Source organism: Centroberyx gerrardi, chromosome 18, assembly GCF_048128805.1.
Source record: "Centroberyx gerrardi isolate f3 chromosome 18, fCenGer3.hap1.cur.20231027, whole genome shotgun sequence".
NCBI lineage: Eukaryota > Metazoa > Chordata > Actinopteri > Beryciformes > Berycidae > Centroberyx > Centroberyx gerrardi.
This window is the reverse complement of record NC_136014.1, coordinates 28,316,445-28,338,944: the sequence shown is the minus strand read 5'-3', so window position 1 is coordinate 28,338,944 and position 22,500 is coordinate 28,316,445. Positions and strand designations below refer to the sequence as shown.

At 45.1% G+C, this 22,500-nt stretch overlaps 2 protein-coding genes across 2 annotated transcripts in view; both read left to right on the top strand.

Moving 5' to 3' along the window:
* LOC139927611 (protein phosphatase 1 regulatory subunit 14B-like) overlaps positions 1 to 4,997 on the top strand; it is a 6,528-nt gene extending 1,531 nt beyond the window's left edge. The window contains exons 2-4 of the mRNA XM_071919808.1: positions 3,855 to 3,932; positions 4,027 to 4,059; positions 4,929 to 4,997. Of these exons, the coding sequence (XP_071775909.1) occupies positions 3,855 to 3,932; positions 4,027 to 4,059; positions 4,929 to 4,997 (180 nt within the window). The remainder of the gene's footprint in view (positions 1 to 3,854; positions 3,933 to 4,026; positions 4,060 to 4,928) is intronic.
* Positions 4,998 to 7,227: 2,230 nt separating this feature from the next.
* Positions 7,228 to 18,595, top strand: LOC139927609 (mitotic checkpoint serine/threonine-protein kinase BUB1 beta-like). Its single transcript, XM_078289786.1, has 20 exons — positions 7,228 to 7,261; positions 8,067 to 8,169; positions 8,488 to 8,547; positions 8,886 to 9,030; positions 9,789 to 9,985; positions 10,625 to 10,772; positions 12,207 to 12,384; positions 12,541 to 12,638; positions 13,531 to 13,712; positions 13,843 to 13,934; positions 14,024 to 14,052; positions 14,661 to 14,826; positions 15,465 to 15,716; positions 15,800 to 15,937; positions 16,134 to 16,228; positions 16,477 to 16,629; positions 16,818 to 16,954; positions 17,119 to 17,272; positions 17,499 to 17,614; positions 18,439 to 18,595. Exons 2-20 carry the CDS (start codon positions 8,075 to 8,077, stop codon positions 18,554 to 18,556), a joined length of 2,553 nt encoding a protein of 850 aa, XP_078145912.1. The 5' UTR covers positions 7,228 to 7,261; positions 8,067 to 8,074; the 3' UTR covers positions 18,557 to 18,595.
* Positions 18,596 to 22,500: the final 3,905 nt, after the last annotated feature.

The window sequence follows — 22,500 nt, the reverse complement described above, 5'->3', positions numbered from 1 at the left end:
AGTACAATACAATACAGTACAGTACACTGCAGTGCAGTACAGTGTAGTACAGTACAGTACACTGCAGTGCAGTGCAGTACAGTACACTGCAGTACAGTTATAGTGTTGGTGTTTCAGTGTCACTCTGTTAGTGAACTGCTGTCTGTCCTAAAAAGCCCTGAGACCCAGTTGGCCTTCAGCCAGTGGAGTTCATATGGAAAAGAGTCCAGTCAGCAGCACTGTGTAGAACAGTGGAGGTGGTGCTCCAGACTACAATACCCACAATGCTCCCTTTGTCCTCGCTGTTAAAGACTCATAATGGAAGAAGTGGAAGAAGAGCAGGATGACATGATGACATGCTGCTCTTTACAAGCTGACACAGTTCTGTCACATCAGCTATCTTGGTGGAAAAAACAATGTAGATATGAAAGCCTGGTGTGTTTTTATTGGTTTCACACAGGAACCAACCAACATCCATTTTGGAAGGAAACGTCTGATAGTTCTGTGTCAGTAAATGGTGAAAATGCAGCGAACAGTCTGCAGGTTTTCACATCCACCCAGGACCAGATGGGAGGTGAGCAAGCCCAGCAGGAGCGTGTGACTGGGAATACTGGGATTCCTCAGATAAATGGCTGATTATCATTTCCCACAAAAGATGATTGTTTCCTCTGAACCTTTCGCCTCCGGTGGGCGTCTGTTAGATATTCTGTCCAGAGCGAGCTGAGTGAATCAGGACCGAGCTTCTGATCACGAGCTGAGATGAAGTCACTGGTCAGAAAACTGGAAAATACAAAAACTCCTTGGTGGCATTCAGTGTTTCACAGAGCCAGGGAGCGGACATGGAGAACAGAATGTAGGTTTCAAGGCCTTGGACTGTCCGTTCATGTGCCATCAGATGTATTGGAAAAATTAATTTCCTACTTGGAAATTTCACATGAACGCCCTCTAAAGTCGGATGATGAAGTCAGAAACTCTGAGAATTTCTGAATTCATCTGAGAACTGCTGCCCTTTTGCTGACTTATGATGCAATGGTGACCTTTAACCTTCTGAACAAGGAGAAAAATAAAGTTTTGTGTCAGTCAACACGGGAGTACGTAAGCAGACACTACTGCACACGCTCCGTGGGCCGCACAACACGGAAGCAAACCAGGAAGCAAACCAGGAAGAAAACAAAAATTTGGCATATGCGCTGGGTGAGCAGCTTTCGTTCAAATGAATGGGCGGCCATTTTTCCGTTCATCCTCCAGTTAATATAAAACCTCCTTGGTCAACACAGTAAGAAAACACTTGTATACACATGCAGCTTCATTGCAAGTGTGTTGTTAGCCAAACTAACCCAGCATTTGTTTAAATAAAGTTTGTCAGATTAGCTTGTTAAGCTGCAGGTCGGCCATGTTAGTTTATCGTTTGTCTTCCAGGTTTGACTTTCTGACAAAAAAACACGTGAAAGCAACGCTGTTTAGCAGCCGGCTGGGAAGTTCCGGATGTTAGACTTTCCCACCGGCACATGAATGCACCGTTATCATACAGATACAGATTTCCAGGCCTGGATTACTCATATCCAGGGAGGAGGAGGTGTGTGTGTATGAGACAGATCTTGTTCCCTCATTTTGACTAAATCAAGTCTACAGGATACACATCGTTCCCTTGTTTTGGTTCATTTGTGCCCAAATTTTCATCATTTTCTGCTCACAATTTCATAATTTGTATGAACAAATTAATTAGCATGTGTGCAAAAGTTAATAAAATGTGTGTATTTCATGAATTGAATTGAGAATGCATGGTAAATTCCAATTAAATTACAAAATGAGTCTAAAATCTTAATTTTGCATTCATCCAAGGGACAACAAATTTAAATTTTAGTATACTAAACTATATTTCTCTTTTTTGAATTAGGGTTTTAAAGTGATAAGTGTTAAAGCTCGTCTGCAGGTCTGAATGCAGACAGAATGCAGATCGCTCTCTGACAGCGAAACTCAGGAGCCAAAGAGCTAATCTGTCAACTGGACTCAGATCAATAAATAATAATCTGCTTTAAAGTGAACACAGAGGCGGCTGGTTGAGGATTAATAATTGAGAAAGGACAAATGATATTTGAGGAAAATGAAATTAATGCCCACACTGAGCGGCTGTCAGTCTCTCTGCAGGAGTCGCTCTGCAGCATCAATTATTCACTTTCTGCTAATTCATCAGTCTGTTCAGATTCAACAGAAACAGGTTAGAGGTGTTCATATAGAGTCTTCAGCTGCTGCAGCAGATTTATCAGTCTACAGACATTCATCATTCAGTCAGTGTGAATTCAGGTTGGTGTCCAGTCAGGATCTCTCAGGGTTAAACAGTAAATCTGGTCTCTGCTGGTGGTAAAGTGGCTTTTAACACAATGAGCTCAGAGAGCTAAAGCCTGAAATATTAATGTTTAAGCAGCTTGGACTGGGAAACGTTTTCCTCCGGTCAGTAATCTGAAAACTGACAGGAAAGCGGAGTTAAGACGCTGCAGGAGGGAAACTCTGCCTGCCATGACACACACACACACACACACACACACACACACAAACACACACACACAGACTTTTTGTTCAGGAAGTAATAACCTTTTTTTTTTTTTATTAATCTCAGTAGTGATGGCAGTCATTACTTCAGGCTTTTCATCTCATGATATTCAATTAGAAAAGTGACATTTCATTATATGAAGTTTGAATTTGAAAGTGTTAAATAACTCAAAAGTTATTTTCCACAAAGAAGAATCAAATTTACACAACACATTAATACATTTTTATCACATATAATTACACTATATTTACATTTTAGGCATTTAGCTGATTTTCTGATCTACAGTGACTTACAACAGTAGAATAAAGTGTGATATAAACCAAGAGGAAGGTGAAGGGTCAGAGGTCACCGCACCCGGACAGCAGATGGAATAAGTTTCTGTCTCTCCTAGTTTAGATGGAGTTTAGCTATTTTTTTTTTTTAAGTAGTTATAGTTTGACAAATGGAAGGTGGTGAAACTCGCGGTTTAAGTGAGTGAGTTAATAATTTGGTAAACTACTTTGTCAGTTTAGCTTCCCTGTCTCTTCACTGCAGATATCCAGTCTGTCACTTCATCACACACAACCTCGTCTGACTGAGTCGGCCATGTTTGATATCCACTAACAGAGACTCACTTCCTGCTTCCTGTTTGACCCTCCAGCTCGCTGCATCACGTTCACGTTCACGTTCACGTCAGGAGAAACGAGGACCCGGACGCCTCACTGCAGCGTGTTGCTGTTGTATTAACTCCTCTGTCACTGATCCTCATTCAGAACACTGTAACTGTTTCAGCAGTTAGCTGACAGTTTACTGTAATGTGACAATAACAATAGTCTAATAGAGACAGTTTATTATAATGTAACAATAGTTCAATTAAGTTTATTATAATGTAACAGTAGTTACATTACATTCACGACAACATGAAGCTTCACGTCAACAACATGAAGCTTCACGTCAACAACATGAAGCTTCACGTCAACAACATGAAGCTTCACGTCAACATGAAGCTCTGCTGAAACCTGCTGACAGCGAGGGTTTATTCTTCACTTCATGTTGAGAATTGCAGAAACTTTCTGCAGGAGTATCAATGACAAAGTCCTGCAGCTGATATCATTTACCACCAAAACCTGACAAGGTTTTATTAGTTGTAGCAGTAGTAGTATTAGTTGTAGGATCACTCCTCAGTACTGGTTGCCTGTAATGTTGGTGATCTGAGAATTGAATTTATTCTACTGTTTAACTTGATGTACGTCTGGTTAGAGTCAGATGAATAAATGTAAGGTGGACCAAACCTGTGAGCTTCTGCTCAGCTGCTCTGTTCATCCTGATGTTTCTGCTGCAGGAGGAGGAAATCCCCGAGTTGGAGATCGACATCGATGAACTGCTGGATCTGTCCGATTCAGAGCAAAGATCCAAACTGCATGTGAGAACATTTTACACTCAACACTGTTCAACGCTAAAATCACTTTGTTAGTTCAACTGCATTCAGGGAGATAACAGTTTAACTTTTATTACAGGTGCTGCTTCAAGAGTGTGACAAACCAACAGAGGTAAGAAGGACAACATGTCGTTCATATCAAAGCGGCCATGTTGGAGGTCCTCAGCTCTGAACAGCTGACTGTGTTTCTGTCGTCTCAACAGAACTGAACAGACGGTTAATTTCTGTCTGTTTCTGACTGAACTGATCATTTCATCACTGATCCATCTGATTGATTTAGTGTTTAGATAATGTCAGCTTGTTAGCTAGCTAACCATAGTATCTGGTCAGCTAACATCACTGTCTTGTTGTTAACACATCTGATTAGCACACTAGCTAACGTATCTAGCAGCGGCTAGCGTTAGCATGTTCACATTAACATCAGTGTGTTTGCTGGCTAGTTAGCTAGTTAGTTTATTTTTGTTTTTGTTGTTTTGCTATTTTTGTTCATTTCAGAAGTTCTTTAAAACTCTCTGGACAGTTGGATGGAAACGCAGAGTCAGCTGCTGAATGATGTCAGTTTAATTTGTTCTCCAAAACCTCCATAAACTCATATTTGACAGTTCAAACATTCAGAAAGTCCTGAGGCGGAGGAGGAGAAGTGTTCAGCCTGTACTTTAATCCACTGAGCAAACAGCACTGGTCAGGAGACTAGTCAGGATTTATGTTTATTTATGTTTATGTTTATTTGTATTTAATCTGTTATGCTAACACTGAATATCTGATGTCTTCTGATAGGACTGGAGGCACAATCTAATTCTTAATAAAATTAGCAATGAATATTGAGATATAATGTTTTAATGATGCCTGTGGGGAAACTGGGTGGTTGTAGCAGCAGAAAGTAGAACAAAATTATACTATATACACATGAATATATTATTATAACAGAACTGAGCCCAGCGGCCGGTCTGAGTCTGGTCTGAGTCTGTGTGTTCCCTGCAGGACTTCATCAGCGGTTTGCTCTACCGGATCAAGGGGCTTCGCAAAATGTCGCCCCAGCTGAGGAAATGAAGCCGAGTTCAGCAGCTGAGTGTCCCAACGTCCGGCTCTGGACCCCAACATGGGCCACACGGGACGTTAAACTGGGTCCTCAGACTCTACTGGACAGGCTAGTGTATTACTGTCTTCCACTGCTGAACAACTGGACTCTTCTGCTTTTGTACTGTTGAAGAAACGATTATCTGAAACTTTAATAATGTATGGTGGCCATTTTAGGACATGCTCAGTCACATTTGTCACTCTTGTCACTCTTGTACTTCGTCAGAGTAGATGACACTAACTGAACTAGCTTAATGCTAATGCTAACATGCTAATGTGAGTGGTAATGCTGACATGTTAATTATAGCCTCCAGTTTAGTTTGGTTCTGAAGGCACAACTAGGCTAGCACTGGCATTCACATGTTAGCAGAAGCATGTTAGCATTAACATTAAGCTACTTAAAGCTCCACATCATGTAAAGCAGGACTCCCTCTCCTCTGTGATGATAAAGGAGTTGGATGTGTATCTAAACATGGTGAAAGCATCAAAACTAAATCCACACAATCCATATTAGAAAAGCGAGCCTCTAAACGAGCCGTTTGGACTTCCGTAACTTTGTGGCGTCACAAAGGTTCGCTCATTATCATTTCTGTAAGAAATAATAGACTAACAAAGTGTTTTTTTCAAAGCGGTCGAGCGGTCGTCATCGTTTATTACCGGAGAGTTTTCCCTACCTGTAGCCGCCGGGCCGCGGCGTCTCACGTTTCGCTCTCGAAACGGTTAGCCGATCGGAACGGAGGGTCGTTAATATTAATGAGCCTTAAAGACACGGCGACAGAAACGGCCTGTTCTTGGTAAGGCTCAGAGAGATGCTGGAAAATGAACGTGGAGAAATGGATTGAGAGTGTTTTTGGTTCATGACACCACACACACAGCTCTGAATGGACAGAAAGACACAAAATAAAACTCTGGAGAATATGGGACATAGGTTAACTAAGCCTGCCAAAAGTAAGCAAAGCCTGACAAAGTACAGCTAAGAGTAACAAAGGCGACACAGGATGTCCTAAACTGGCCACCGTACTGCTGTCAGCAAGTAGTACCAGGATACAGCGAGGAAAAATAGAAAATAAATAAGAATAGAGCGAATCGGGGATTAAACACAACAGACAATTACGTAGAACATATTAAGTAGAATGTATGAATGAGAACTATAGAAATATCTGAATATATATTTTACTTTACCAGTGGTGATGTTCTGTTGTTGTGTCTTTTCCAAGTCATTCCAGTGTTTTATTGGCCAAAAATATCTGCTGGCTGTTAGATTATAAAGATGAGTTTTGATAGATAAACACACAGTAATCTACAAAACCACGAGATCACAGGAAAACTGTTGAAACCTCTGATGTACAACAGGACAGAGACACACATGAAAACCATATGGAGTTTAATTCCAAAATACAATATATCATCCATTTGAAAAATACTTGATAAATTGATTAAAATGATTGGGGGTTCGAATCCCTCTGGGTCCTATAAATATATGAACTCGTGGTGTAATAAGACTTTAGAGGAACCTGACCACCAACTTTTGCAGTAAAAGTAATTGTTGTAAAAAAAAAAGTGGTTGTAATTCTCCTTTTGCAGGATCTGCTGAGCTCTGCAGGATCTATGTTCTGTTGGTTTGGGTTAAGGTGTTCTATCTCAATAAAAACGTTTCTGTTTCAATAATTGTGTTTACTGACTTCTACTCTACTTCTACTACTTGTTCTAACACAGTTCAGTCCAGACTGACTCAGTTCAGGACTACAGACTCTAACAGAGTACAGAGTTCAGACCCAACATCTGCATTCATATTTATATTCTAGAAATATCTGTTGTACAGCACTTTTCTTATGGTGACAAGGAAAGACTAATGGAAATTGGAAAAAAATTTTTTTCCACTATTGCAGTTTTTTCTGTTTCTTTTCATTATCTTTTTGTGAAACACTTTGTAACTTCTGTTTTGAAAAGTGCTATATAAATTATTATTATCATTATTATTATTATTATTATTATTATTATTATTATTAATTTTATTATTATTATTATTAGTAGTAGTAGTAGTAGTCGTCGTCGTCGTGTGTAATACATCTTCCAGCCAGTAGGGATGACGTGGTGCAAGACCATTGAGGACAAAACGGAAGTGACGACGGTTTCTAGGACGAGGATCTTCTGTCCAATCAGGATCGCTTTTTCCAAGCGGTTGATTTGAATGTTGTTTTGTGACAGATCACATCACAGATCCGTGAGCTTCTAGGGTAAGCTACCTGTAGTTTTGATTATAAAATAATGTATTTCTATTTGTTTAAATATACCGAGTATTTTAACTAACGTTAGAACTTCTTATGACTCTAGCGAAGCTAGCTGGCTCGACAGATAACGTTAGATAGTTAGCTAATAGCTTCGCTGTTGCCAGCCCCAATAAAGTTAACCTACTTGTGTTCTGTTGCTGGACTGGAGAGACCGTCATCCCCAAACTCCGTTCAGAAATCTGACAGTTTAACCTGTCCTTGCTTATCGGCAAAAGGACACACCAACTACAACATGATCCAAGAGCTTTGGTGAATTAGTGGGATCCCCTCTTAAAACCGGCATACATCCAGTCACCCAAGAAGCACTTATCTCAGTAAAATCTCAGTTCAGAGTATTGCTTCGTGTGTTATTCAGTTTTCTGTCACCAGAATAACGTTACGCCGTTGAGTGCGGCAGCGAGCAGCGTTAACCACTTGTAAAAGTTAGTATTTTATTTAAAATTAATAACTGCTTGGTGGATTACATGTTTGCCGAATTGAAAAGTGGCTTCTAACGATTTATAGTAAGGTCTTGAGTTGTATTGTAGGAGGTGTGTACGTTACATTTGTCGATACATTCAACTGCTGCAACAATAAACTGTCGGATTTCTGAACGGAGTTCTGCGTGACTCTCTCCATGCAGGAGAACTGCCTGTATCGGGTCCAGGCTGCTGCTGGGACTCACTTTGCGTTTTACCTGAACAACTTAACTGTTCCTCATGAACCGCTTGTCCGTTTGTCCCAGAAGTTAAAGTTCCTGCTGTTGTTCCAGCTGTAGTCATGGCTGATGGAGAGGCGGGATGGGCGGTGTGGAAGGAGAACATCCAGCCGGGCGGAGCCTCCGTGCGGCAGGAAGACATCCAGCAGCAGAGACAGTAGGAGTTCATCCTTCCCAAATAATAAGACCCAGCCTGTCTCAAAGGACTGTACAGAGAATGAGCCTGACTAGATCTAACTGATCAACAATCAACTGTAGAACAGAATGATATAGAACAACACGCAGAAACAGCCAGCAGCTGTAGGAAAAACTCCCAGTGGGCCTCGATGGGCAGTAATGTCCACAACAGGCTGCTTTTCACAGTTTCTTTGTTTGTTAAATTGAATTAAATTAAACAGCTTGGTTTCTTCAGTTTCTGTTCTTTATGAACCCGTCCGGTCGGCTCGGTGGTTTGACCTGATGGTTTCTTCCTCAGGTGTTTTGAGGCGGAGCTGAGCAGCTCCACAGGAGACGAGGCTCTGGACGTCTGGGACCGGTGAGACGAAAACATCCACCTCAGAACATGATGATCAAATACAGGATTACTGTAACTCTCTCTCCTGCCGTCACTATCGCCTCCTCCACCTACATGTAACCCACAGCTGAATGATCTCTAGGCCCAAACACCCACCACTGATTTGAAAGCAACAATCAAAAGGCATTCTGGGAAACGTAGGAAATCACTAACTGCAGTAGAAGTAGAAGAGGCAGGTTGAGGGAAAGTGGGTTCACCAAAGAAGTAAATGGCAACACTTAATCACTTTCTGTGTGTGTGTGTGTGTGTGTGTGTGTGTGTGTGTGTGTGTGTGTGTGTGTGTGTGTGTGTGTGTTCAGGTATGTGCGGTGGACGCTGCAGCTGTTTCCTCATGGCGGGAGGCAGAGCAACCTGAGCGCTCTGCTGGAGAGATCAGTGAAGCAGTTCGCCAAGGACAAGAAATACTTTGATGACGCTCGCTACGTCAACCTGTGGATCAAACTGGTGAGAAGAGACGAAGCTTCAGTTAATTCAACCAGGAAGGAAACAGAATGCAGAATGGTTTGAATGGCTGATCTGATGTCATCTGGTATAATACTACTGCTTCTACTACTACTGCTACTAGTACTACTACTACTACTGCTACTACTACTACTGCTTCTACTACTACTACTACTGCTTCTACTACTACTGCTTCTACTACTACTACTACTGCTACTACTACTACTGCTTCTACTACTACTACTTCTACTACTACTACTACTGCTACTACTACTACTGCTTCTACTACTACTACTACTGCTACTACTACTACTACTGCTTCTACTACTACTACTACTGCTTCTACTACTACTGCTTCTACTACTACTACTACTGCTTCTACTACTACTGCTTCTACTACTACTACTACTGCTACTACTACTACTGCTTCTACTACTACTACTACTGCTACTACTACTACTGCTTCTACTACTACTACTACTGCTACTACTACTACTGCTTCTACTACTACTACTACTGCTTCTACTACTACTGCTTCTACTACTACTGCTTCTACTACTACCACCACTGCTTCTACTACTACTGCTACTGCTACTAGTACTACTACTACAACCACCACTGCTTCTACCACCACTGCTTCTACTACTACTAGTACTACTATTCTACTACTACTACTATTAGTACTGCCACTACTACTATTATATTATTTAGTATTTTCCCAGCAGTCCCAGTTCCAGTCAGCCAGTGTTTCCTCTCCTCAGGCGCAGAACAGCTCGTCTCCGGGGGAAATGTTCAGCTACATGGAGGCGCAGGGCATCGGCTCCGCCCACGCCGACTTCTACCTGTCCTGGGCCGGCGAGCTGGAGGGGCGGGGCGACTTCCAGGGGGCCAACGGCGTCCTGCGGGCCGGGCTGACGGCCGCCGCCCAGCCGGCCGCCGCGATCCACGACTACTACAGGCAGGTGTGGGGGGGGGGCGGGGTCACTGGGGCGATCAGGATCCGTCAGAAAACATCCCATGTGCTTCAGTCAGAACTAAATGATTAGTCGATCAACAGAAAATTAATTGATTATAATTTTGCTAATCGATTAAGCGTTTTTTTTATTATCATTTATCAAGTAAAATGTAAAAATATGTAACATTTGATTGAGATTTGCTTGCATCATTATAAAATGAATACAGACTAAGTAAGAAATCTGAAGAATCACTTTGGACTCTGGAACATTTGTCTTTATTTTAGACATTTTACAGACTAAATGAAAAAATAATCAATAGATTAATCGATAATGAACATAATCATTAGTTGCAGCCCTAGCAGCGACCCAGTCCTTTAAAAATGTTGAAACTAGTTTTGACGGAGCTTCAGGTAAACGTCACCCGCTAACGGATTTCATCAGCCAATGAAATCTGTCCAGACTGTGTCAGAAGGTTTGTAGCCCCGCCCACAACAACACAGCCTGCTGGTTTCCACTCAGACTGTGAATGAGACGGATGATGAATGTCTCATGTGAGACTGAAGTGCTGGTCTCTCATTATTCAGTTTTCGTGATCCAGTTTCCAGATCTGTAAATCTCCGGGTCGCTCGTCTCCTCCTCAGGTGTTTCCAGTCCAGAGTGTCTTTGGAGGCCAGCAGAGTCCAGCAGGAGGACGAGCCTCCGTCTCCTCTCAGGACCAGCAGGGTCGACCTCCGACCCCGAGGCAGGAAGAGAGCCGCCGCTTCGACCGGCAGCGCCGAGGCCGAGGCGGCGGGTGGGCTTTTATTTTGAAGAGATTATCAGCTTTCCTGCTTCATTAGATAGAAAAGACGCAGGCCTTTTACACAGTCTGGGAAAGTTTGGAAAATTAATTTGATATTTTTAATTTTTAATTTTTTAATTTTTATATTTTCAAGGTTTAGAAAAGTTAGAAAAGTCAAGAAATATGAGAAAACATGATCCAGTCCCGCTGCACACATGGAAACACACTTTACATCCATGCAGAGCCGCTGGGAGAAGGGGGATGCTAGCAGATGAATTTGAGCCATGTTTTTTTCCCATGATGCCTCTCTCTAGGGCTGAATGTGTCGCGGTCGACACGAAGCAGCCAGAACGTTCCGGTGTCTGAAACCCCGGCGGGTCGGTCAGCAGCGGGACCTGAGCTCCAGGTCGGTCCGCTCTGCTGTTATTCAGTCTGTAGCTGGTCTGGGTCTTTATGTGGCGAGGGCATAATGTTGCTTTTTGTTTTTACCCAGATGCCCCAGCGGTCTGGCTCTGCCTCCAGCCTTGTGTTTCCTGCCAGCCGTCCCAGCGACCCGACTCCGTCAGGGTGAGTCGTCCAGGAGAGTTTCAGTCCAACGTGAGGTCCAACTGGACTTGGGACAAGTCCAACATTTAATATCACAATGCTGTTCTGCCAAAATATCACCATATACGATATTATCAGGGAGCAGTGGAGGTCTTTTATTTTTATTTCTTTAAATACATTAAATTTCTAGGCTATTAACAATAATAATAATAATAATCTTGATGTTAATAATGATCTTACTATTCAAGCGAAAACAACAGCCAGTTGGTGTCATTTTCTCATTCCTGCCATTTCCAGGAAAACAAGCTGATAGAAAAGGAAACCCAGTTGAAATAAAATGACTGAATGAATTTTCACTACAACTATGATTATTTTTGTTTTTTACTATCCTACCACTAGTAGATTATAGGTTTCTAAGTTTAAAAGTTTGCACAATTGTGATCGTGATATTCGCAAAATTTCCCGCTATTCATGTTATTGAATATCGGTCAGGCCGAGTTCACCTGTTTGAAGCAAACTGGAGAATTTTAAGTTTCACTTTGGTTTTCACGACAGGAGAAACCAACAGAATGAAGGATTTTCATCACATCATGTTTGGATGAAACTAAACATCGTTCACACAGAGTTCATGTGTTCAGAGTGAAAAGCTGATCAGGAGAAACTGAAGTACAGGAAACTACAGTCATGGCGTCTTGATGAGTTTGATATTCCATGCAGCATGACTGACTAACGTCTTCCTCTCCTTCCCTATTGGCTGTAGGTCGGCCTATAGGAGTGAGCCGCCAGCGTGGCAACCCCTTGATGAGGGGGCGGGGCAGCAGGAGCAGGGCGGAGCCAGGGAGGAGGGCGGGGCCGGAGAGGAGGGCGGGGCCGGAGAGGAGGGCGGGGCCCGGGAGGAGGGCGGGGCCGGAGAGGAGGTCGGGGCCAGAGAGGAGGGCGGGGCCAGTGAGGAGGGCGGGGCCCGGGAGGTGAGCATGTACTGTAAGGAGCTGCTGAAGGACGGAGTGGAGGAGCTCAGCTTCGAGGAGCTGCGCGCTCGGAGATACTTCCACCGCAAACGACAGGAATTCGACGGTACAGCAGGAGAACTTCACACTGACATGTACTGACATGTACTGACATGTACTGACATGTACTGACACGAGCGCTTCATTTCATACGGTTCATGCTGCTCAGACAGATGCAGAGTTGATTTACTAAACACATGAGCTGCTCACTTCCTTCCTGCAGAGAAACTCCGTCAGATGAGTGAAGAGAAGCAGCAGCTCAGACTGCAGCTGGAGGAGAAACGCAAGCTGCTGCTGCTGAGGAACCAGAGACACACACTGGTAGGTACACAAGAATACTGCGAATACTACTACTACTACTACTACTACTACTACTACTACAGTTACTGCTGCTGCTGAGGAACCAGCAGAGACACACACTGGTAGGTACACAAGAATACTGCTACTACTACTACTACTACTACTACAGCTAGTACTGCTACTACTACTACTACTGCTGCTGCTGCTGCTGCTGCTGAGGAACCAGCAGAGACACACACTGGTAGGTACACAAGAATACTGCTAATACTACTACTACTACTACTACTACTACAGCTAGTACTGCTACTACACCTAGTACTGCTACTACTACTACTACTACACCTAGTACTGCTACTACTACTACTACTACTACTACTAGTACTACTAGTACTACTACTACACCTAGTACTGCTACTACTACTACTACTACTACTACAACTACAACTACAGCTAGTACTGTTACTGCTGCTACTACTACTGCTGAGGAAGTCCCAGCAGGGACAAACACTGGTAGGTATACAAGAATACTACTAGTACTACTACTACTACTACTAGTCCTGCTAATACTTCTACAAAACGTTCTGTATTGGATGTTTCAGAGCAGAGCCACACAGCGCTCTATGGACAACGAACAACTAATAAAACAAATAAGCTCAAGACTGAAAATGCCACACATGAATTAAATATCAGATAAAAAGGAATTGAAGCAGCAGTTTCCACAGTGAATCCATTTCAGGACCGAAGAGCTCAGATCTCTTTAGTTTCAGTCAAATCAGGGAATTTGGCTCAAGGAAAATATAAAAATGTAAATGTCCAGTTTACATTTTCAGTTAAATGAACTGAATAAAGAAACGCAGCAGAGAAAAGTTTCCAGCTGTGATGAAACCAACCAGGTGTGTCTGTTTCCCCTCAGGTGGGTCCGGACGCTCCGCCGGACGCTCCGCGGGACGCTCTGCGGGACGCTCCGCCGGGCGCTCCGCGGGGCGCTCCGCGGGGCGCTCCGCGGGACGCTCCGCCGGGCGCTCCGCAGGGCGCCGCCCCCTTCCAGATATACGACGAGTCCCGGACTGACCCTGCCGCAGCGCTGCCTTCTGGGTAATAAACACAACTCAAAAGTCCATAAACTGACATTGGGACTAAAGAAAGACTCTTCAACACCGAAGCTGATCTGTCCTGAACTCCACCTGCCTGTTAACTTCCCGTTTCCTCACGCCTCGTCCTGCAGGAACCCCAGAGCTCCGGATGTGATGTCGGACGATGTGTTCCTTCGTCCCGGGGAGAAAGGCCTGTGTGTGAAGGTCCAGTTCCCCCGGCAGGGTGAGACTCCGCTCTGCCGTCTGTCCTGGCCTCCCGTCGGTCCTCAGACTGTAGACTGACTGCTGTCTGTGTTTCTGTTTGTCTCTCAGGCGGCGCTCCGGCCTCCGAACACTCCAAGGTTTGTAAGCTTTCCTAACACTTTCCTTTCTCCGGTGTTTCCTCTGGGACTTTTCCTTTTGACTCCACATCCATCACTGTCCAGGTCTGGTTCTGGTTCTACTGCAGGTCATGGTGTTCAAAAACATTTTTTGGGATAGTTCAACATGGTGAAAAGACGAGTTCCTCACATCAGGACTTCCCTTCTTTCTGTTGTATATATCGCTCCTCATAAAATCAGTTTTATTTTTTCACAAATTCTGTTTCTTTTTTCTTCATTTTGTTATTTTTTTCTGGATTCAGATTTTTTGGTTTAATGGTATAAATATATATATATATATATATTTTTTTTTAACCGAATTAACCTATTTCTTACCTTAAATCATTTGTGTGTGTAAGAAATGTAAAAACTATAGTTCACTATAGTACAATTAACAAACTGGCACAGTAAGCACTGAAGGATTCGGTAGTTCAAACAGTAATTTCTCTCTCACCTCACAGTTTGTGGCGTTCTGTGTTTACAGTACAGTATATCGACATATCACTGTTCTCTAAAACATGGTATGGGCCCTGAAAGCTCTGCGTGCTTCTCTCCGGCTCGGTCCGGTCTGTCGACTTCCTGTTTTCCAGAGTTTCCTGGAGCGCAGCGAGAGTCTGACTGAAGCCATCGTCTACGGACACCAGAACAAAACGCTCTGCTCCAGTCCGGACAACACCAACGACTTCGCCGGAGCCGCTAAGATGGCGTCCACGCCGCACGCCGGGCCGCCGGGCCTCAGAGCCTCGGCACACACAGGTGCTCACTTCACACACAGACACACACACACTCTCACACACACTCACACTCACTGGGAGGATTGTATTACCAGGCTGCCGTGGTCTTCCATCTGCAGGATTCTGGTTTTTCTTGATTTGCCACCGATTTCTCCACCGGTACTTTCTCCATCTTTGTTGTTGTTATGGAAACGGCCAGCCTCTCCTTCATCCTGATTGGTCGGCTGCGGAAAAAACGTTTCACGTCACTCACGGCTTTTCTGAAAAGTTTAAAATTTTTCAACTTCTGAAAGCGCTCCACTCTGCTAAAAAAAAAATGTGAACGCAGCCTTACTGAGACAGTGTGTGTGTGTGTGTGTGTGTGTGTGTGTGTCTCTGCCTCTGCCTGCAGTGTGTTCATGACGATGTACAAACACAAACAAACACAATACAGTATGGAAAAAGATGATTTTCTGTGTGTCTGTACTAGCTAAGATCTTTCCCCAGTGTATCTTGTGCATGGAAGCTGAATTTCAAAATAAAAGCCCCCCCGTACGCTGCACTTACTTGCAGCTACTAATGATTGCCCCACTTTACTTTGCAAACTTGTCCCTACAATAGTGTGTGAAAGTCTTAACAGTCGATGTGTGTGTACGTCTGTAACTCTCCTCCTGCCGGCAGAGTGCCAGGGTGGGATGACGGAGGACCTGCGGGCTCTGGTGAAGCCCCGCCCCCCCGCCGCCGCCCCGAAGCCCGGGGTCGAAACCCAGCTCAAGCTGAGTCCCATCGAGGAGGCGAGCGTGGAGGCGGGCAGCTCCGCCACCTCCGGCCTCGCCTCGCCCTCCTCCCTGGGGGGGCGGTCGGCGAGGAACCCCGGCTCTCTGGAGGAGAACCAGGAGAACCAGGAGGAGATGGACCACGCCCCCTCACCCAGTAAGGTTACAGTCCAATCTGGATTAGAGCAGCTTTAACATTTCCCAGCATGCGGCGGTGTGACGGCCTCTCCTCTCACGCAGCCCGGGCTCCGGTGGATCCCTGCGGTCCGGACGCGCGGCGGCGGCTGCTGGATCGGGTGGATCTGACTTCCTGTCCGGACCTTCACTCTGAGCTCCGCCCCCTTCCCACCGTGGAGGAAGACGCCGACCTGCAGCTCGGTACCAGCTGGACCTTTACTGATAAACCTTTATTTATACTACTACTGCTGCTTTATTTATACTTCTACTGCTGCTAGTACTACTACTGCTACTTAATTATATGTTATACAGTTAAAGTACTAAACTGCCTTCTGGATACATTACACTGATTGTTATTGATTGTTATTGATTATTAAACAGATGTTTTGTCCAATAGGGAGCGAGGTCTTCACTGTCTTCTCCAAGGTGTTGGACAGAGGGAGTTTCTCCGTCTACACCGGCATGGCTCTGCAGGGACACGTGGTGATAAAGGTGAGCCGCAGGTCAGCTGATGTGTTGACGCCACAGTATTCCAGATCCACTGACTGGTTTTCTGCCTGGTTTACTGCCTGGTTTACTGACTGGTTTACTGACTGGTTTACTGACTGGTTTACTGACTGGTTTTCTGCCTGGTTTACTGACTGGTTTACTGACTGGTTTACTGACTGGTTTTCTGCCTGGTTTACTGACTGGTTTACTGACTGGTTTACTGACTGGTTTACTGCCTGGTTGTGTTCCAGGTGGAAAGCAGTCCGGTTCCCTGGGACTTCCACCTGTGTCGTCGTCTGAAGCAGAAGCGGCCGGCCGAGGCTCTCCCCGCTCTGATCAGCTGCTTCCTGTTCCTGGACGGCTGCGTGACGGTCTACACCGCCCTCCCACAACACACACTCATTGTGAGTCCCACCAGTCGGTCTGACTGTCGCTGCAGGTCCTGCTGCGGCCAGCAGAGGGCGCCGCTCTGGTCATTTTGATATAACATTTCTAGGAATCAACATTTTAGTCTTTTTTTGGGCCTGTATAGGTGGTTGAAGCTGCTTTTTGGTTTGTGTGTGTGTGTGTGTGTGTGTGTGTGTGTGTGCAGGAGCTGAAGGAGTGTGCTCTTCCAGGAGTGTTGCCCTCCTCCTTTGTCATCGCTCTGCTGCAGCTGGTCAGAACGCTGCATGGCTGCGGTCTGCTGCATGGAGCGCTGCAGCCACACACACTCGTCTGCACACACAGGTACTGAGCGAGTGTGTGTGTGTGTGTGTCATTTAGCAGCTTCCAGCAGGACTGTCTGCAGTAACATCTTCTCTGTTCTTCAGAATTAACAGCCAATCAGGATTGAGTATTGAAGAATAAGCCCCTCCTCCAGGCTGTAACCTGAACCTCCTTCTCTCCTGCAGCGGCTGCATTTCGCCGGTCGGACTGTTTCCTGTGGACTGGTCCTGCTCGGTGGACCTGGATCTGCAGCAGGAAGTGACATCGGTCCAGCAGCTCCCAGCAGCCCGGAGACACATCAGCCTGGGCCTGCTGGAGCCGGCCGCCCCCCCCCAGCTGGTACTACACACTGCTGCTATATGAGACATGAATCTTTCTGAATTAAGATTCCCATGCAGGTGTTTACATGGTCACTGAGTGACAGGTGGCATGAGGTTTGTTTACCTGCTCCACAGCATGGACTCAGAAATCCCTTCTGGATTGTTCCACCTGGTGTTTCATGCTGTCGCTAAACTGCTCACTGACTTCCTGTCTCTTCCTGTCTCTTCCTGTCTCTTCCTGTCAGCTGGACCTGGTGGGCGTGGCCGAGACCGTCCACTTCCTCCTGACCCAGACCGACATGAAGCCGGTGAGAGACTCCGCCGGCTGGACAGCAGAGGAGTTCAGCCAAGACTCTCCATGGTACTGACAGTTACTTTACATGTTAAACCTGCTTGTTTTACATGTTAAACCTGCTTGTTTTACATGTTAAACCTGCTTGTTTTACACGTTAAACCTGCTTGTTTTACACGTTAAACCTGCTTGTTTTACACGTTAAACCTGCTTGTTTTACACGTTAAACCTGCTTCTTTTACATGTTAAACCTGCTTGTTTTACATGTTAAACCTGCTTGTTTTACATGTTAAACCTGGTTACTTTACATGTTAAACCTGCTTGTTTTACACGTTAAACCTGCTTGTTTTACACGTTAAACCTGGTTACTTTACATGTTAAACCTGGTTACTTTACACGTTAAACCTGGTTACTTTACATGTTAAACCTGCTTGTTTTACACGTTAAACCTGCTTGTTTTACACGTTAAACCTGGTTACTTTACATGTTAAACCTGCTTGTTTTACACGTTAAACCTGCTTGTTTTACACGTTAAACCTGGTTACTTTACACGTTAAACCTGCTTGTTTTACACGTTAAACCTGCTTGTTTTACATGTTAAACCTGCTTGTTTTACACGTTAAACCTGCTTGTTTTACACGTTAAACCTGCTTGTTTTACACGTTAAACCTGCTTGTTTTACACGTTAAACCTGCTTGTTTTACATGTTAAACCTGGTTACTTTACATGTTAAACCTGCTTGTTTTACATGTTAAACCTGCTTCTTTTACATGTTAAACCTGGGTTATTTTACATTTACATATATCACTCATCTCCCTCACCTGACCTTGAGGGATTTGAACCTGTGACCTTGCTGGTTTACACTGAACCTAACTCCGCCTCCTCCTGTGCAGCGGCTGGAAGGCGGCTCTGTGGAGGAAGTTCTTCCGGTCGGTCCTGAACCCCGGCGCTCGCTCGGCGCCGGCGGTCCTCTCCGACCTGCTGGACCTGATGGCCCTGTTTCCTGCCTGAAGCCTCTTCGGTCCTGGTTTTACTGTGTTGTCGCTTCGTTCGTTCACTTTTCCCTGTTAACTTCTGGTGACTAAATTAGTAAATAAAATGTTTTTTGTGTCTCAGTTTGCTGTTTGTCTGTTTCTGCTCCGCCAGTCTGCAGCAGAACCTGAACTCACTGCACCACCTTAGATTTACAGAAGAGAGTTTACATGTTTTAGGCTGAATTATATAGTCAGATATATCCAGTATGTCTTAATAATGTGAATTAATAGTAGTATCAAACTGATGTATATGAAGATATTTTAAGGGAAAAAAATAATCAGTCACAATTTTCTTAAAATAGCTGAATTGTTTTTTATTAGTGCTTGTTTGCCTGGAGGTCAGAGTTCACCCTCTGGTTTTGGAGAATGAACTGGTTTAAAGTTTTTAAACTCGCTCTCAAACACAAAACCTCTGCTGTCTGAACCCAGAGGAGGCGGTCTGGGTTCAGGGGTAAAACCAGGGATGGATCCGGTTCAAACTGCTCTTGCAAACAAGGTTCAGTCAATATAAACAAGCACAGCCAACCTGTTTAAAACTGTTTTGTCTAACTCCTTAAAATAATTTGTCAATGTACATTACACTTCAATAAGACTTTATTCTAATAATTTATTCTTTACATCAGCAAATTTGAAGAAATTGCATATCTTAAAGTTTGAAACACATTTGATGATGGTCTGAAGTTTTAAGGTCTAACCAGCAGAGGGAGCTGCAGGTCTACCAGCTGAAGGACTGAGGCACCTTTTCTTTTTTTAAAGGCATTTCCACTCAAATGAAGCAGTGACATGTTCTCAGAGCCAGGAGAAGTCTGGCTGGGGTTTCTGAACATGAAGCATTAAGACAAACTGCCTCATTCTGATGTGGAAGACAAGTTAATGTTCACTAATACAAACTCTATTATTTCCTTTAAATGGAAGACAGCAGCAAATATTCACTAATTCAAGCTTCTTTATTTCTAATAGCAGGAGCCGGTAGCGACTGTACATGAACACACACCTGGCCTTTGAGATGTGGAAATATTCAGTGGTATTCCCCTTTAACTGTCTGTTACAGTGCCTGTGTATAAATACATGAACCATCATGAGCTCAGTTTGTCAGTCAGTGTTTCGACCCCGGCTCGGAGGGAGGTAACATGAAGGGACACTGACAACCAGAAGGGGGAAGAAAGGAGGCGTCTGAGAGCTGCTGCTGCTGGAGAGAGAGAGAGAGAGACAGAGAGAGAGAGAGAGAGAGAGAGAGAGGGGGAAGAGGGGGGAGGGAGGAGGGGGGAGGAGGGAGGAGGTGTGGCAGCGTCCCGCGCCGTCAGACAGCTTTTACTCCACCTACAGGGTGGGAGGACCAAGACAGCACTGTCATACATAACAGTCAGTTTGTTTGTTTGTCAGTTTGTTTGTTGGTCAGCTTGTTTGTTTGTCAGCTTGTTTGTTTGTCAGCTTGTTTGTTTGTCAGCTTGTTGTTCTGAACAGAACTCAGCAGGTCTCCAGCTGACATGAGACAGGAGGAGCAGACGGAGCTTCTTTACCAGTCAAATTAGACCTGATAGACTGAGAGAGACAGTCTACTGGAGTTTACTGGGAGGACTGGTTACTGACTGGTTACTGACTGGTTACTGACTGGTGACTGACTGGTTACTGACTGGTGACTGACTGGTTACTGACTGGTTACTGACTGGTTACTGACTGGTGACTGACTGGTTACTGACTGGTGACTGACTGGTTACTGACTGGTGACTGACTGGTGACTGACTGGTTACTGACTGTGACTGACTGGTGACTGACTGGTTACTGACTGGTGACTGACTGGTGACTGACTGGTTACTGACTGGTGACTGACTGGTGACTGACTGGTTACTGACTGGTTACTGACTGACTGGTGACTGACTGGTGACTGACTGGTTACTGACTGACTGGTTACTGACTGGTTACTGACTGGTGACTGACTGGTGACTGACTGGTGACTGACTGGTTACTGACTGTGACTGACTGGTGACTGACTGGTTACTGACTGGTGACTGACTGGTGACTGACTGGTTACTGACTGGTGACTGACTGGTGACTGACTGGTTACTGACTGGTTACTGACTGACTGGTGACTGACTGGTGACTGACTGGTTACTGACTGACTGGTTACTGACTGGTGACTGACTGGTGACTGACTGGTTACTGACTGGCTGGTTACTGACTGGTGACTGACTGGTGACTGACTGGTTACTGACTGGTGACTGACTGACTGGTGACTGACTGGTTACTGACTGGTGACTGACTGGTGACTGACTGGTTACTGACTGGTTACTGACTGGTGACTGACTGACTGGTGACTGACTGGTGACTGACTGGTTACTGACTGGTGACTGACTGGTTACTGACTGGTGACTGACTGGTTACTGACTGGTTACTGACTGGTGACTGACTGGTGACTGACTGGTGACTGACTGACTGGTTACTGACTGGTGACTGACTGGTGACTGACTGGTGACTGACTGACTGGTTACTGACTGGTTACTGACTGGTGACTGACTGACTGGTGACTGACTGACTGGTTACTGACTGGTTACTGACTGGTGACTGACTGGTGACTGACTGACTGGTTACTGACTGGTTACTGACTGGTTACTGACTGGTGACTGACTGACTGGTGACTGACTGGTGACTGACTGGTTACTGACTGGTGACTGACTGGTGACTGACTGACTGGTGACTGACTGACTGGTGACTGACTGGTGACTGACTGACTGGTGACTGACTGGTGACTGACTGACTGGTGACTGACTGACTGGTTACTGACTGGTTACTGACTGGTGACTGACTGACTGGTGACTGACTGGTGACTGACTGGTTACTGACTGGTGACTGACTGGTTACTGACTGGTGACTGACTGGTTACTGACTGGTTACTGACTGGTGACTGACTGGTGACTGACTGGTGACTGACTGACTGGTTACTGACTGGTTACTGACTGGTGACTGACTGGTGACTGACTGACTGGTTACTGACTGGTTACTGACTGGTTACTGACTGGTGACTGACTGACTGGTGACTGACTGGTGACTGACTGGTTACTGACTGGTGACTGACTGGTGACTGACTGACTGGTGACTGACTGACTGGTGACTGACTGGTGACTGACTGACTGGTGACTGACTGGTGACTGACTGACTGGTGACTGACTGACTGGTGACTGACTGGTTACTGACTGGTGACTGACTGGTGACTGACTGGTGACTGACTGGTTACTGACTGGTGACTGACTGGTGACTGACTGACTGGTTACTGACTGGTGACTGACTGGTGACTGACTGGTGACTGACTGACTGGTTACTGACTGGTTACTGACTGGTGACTGACTGGTGACTGACTGACTGGTTACTGACTGGTTACTGACTGGTTACTGACTGGTGACTGACTGACTGGTGACTGACTGGTGACTGACTGGTTACTGACTGGTGACTGACTGGTGACTGACTGACTGGTTACTGACTGGTGACTGACTGACTGGTGACTGACTGGTTACTGACTGGTGACTGACTGACTGGTGACTGACTGGTGACTGACTGACTGGTGACTGACTGGTGACTGACTGGTTACTGACTGGTGACTGACTGGTGACTGACTGGTTACTGACTGGTGACTGACTGGTGACTGACTGGTGACTGACTGGTTACTGACTGGTGACTGACTGGTGACTGACTGGTGACTGACTGGTTACTGACTGGTGACTGGTTCTGACTCAGCTGGTTAAAGGTCTGAACAGATGAAACTGCGACTCAGCACCCAGAGACTCTGGTAAGTCCAGTTTCTAACCTTCATCTGTCTGGGGAAGCCTCACTGGGAGCTTCCCAGTAAAACCAGTCTGCTACTGTCTTCTTCTTCTTCTTCTCCTTCTTCTTCTCCTTCTTCTTCTTCTTCTCCTTCACTGTCTCTCA

Bases quoted from the DNA above. Each gene is read 5' to 3' on its own strand.
- LOC139927609 (XM_078289786.1), top strand. From the start codon at position 8,075: ATGGCTGATGGAGAGGCGGGATGGGCGGTGTGGAAGGAGAACATCCAG. The intron at 9,031-9,788 runs GTGAGAAGAGAC...TCCTCTCCTCAG, and splicing joins TCAACCTGTGGATCAAACTG to GCGCAGAACAGCTCGTCTCC. The intron at 17,615-18,438 runs GTACTGACAGTT...CCTCCTGTGCAG, and splicing joins TTCAGCCAAGACTCTCCATG to CGGCTGGAAGGCGGCTCTGT.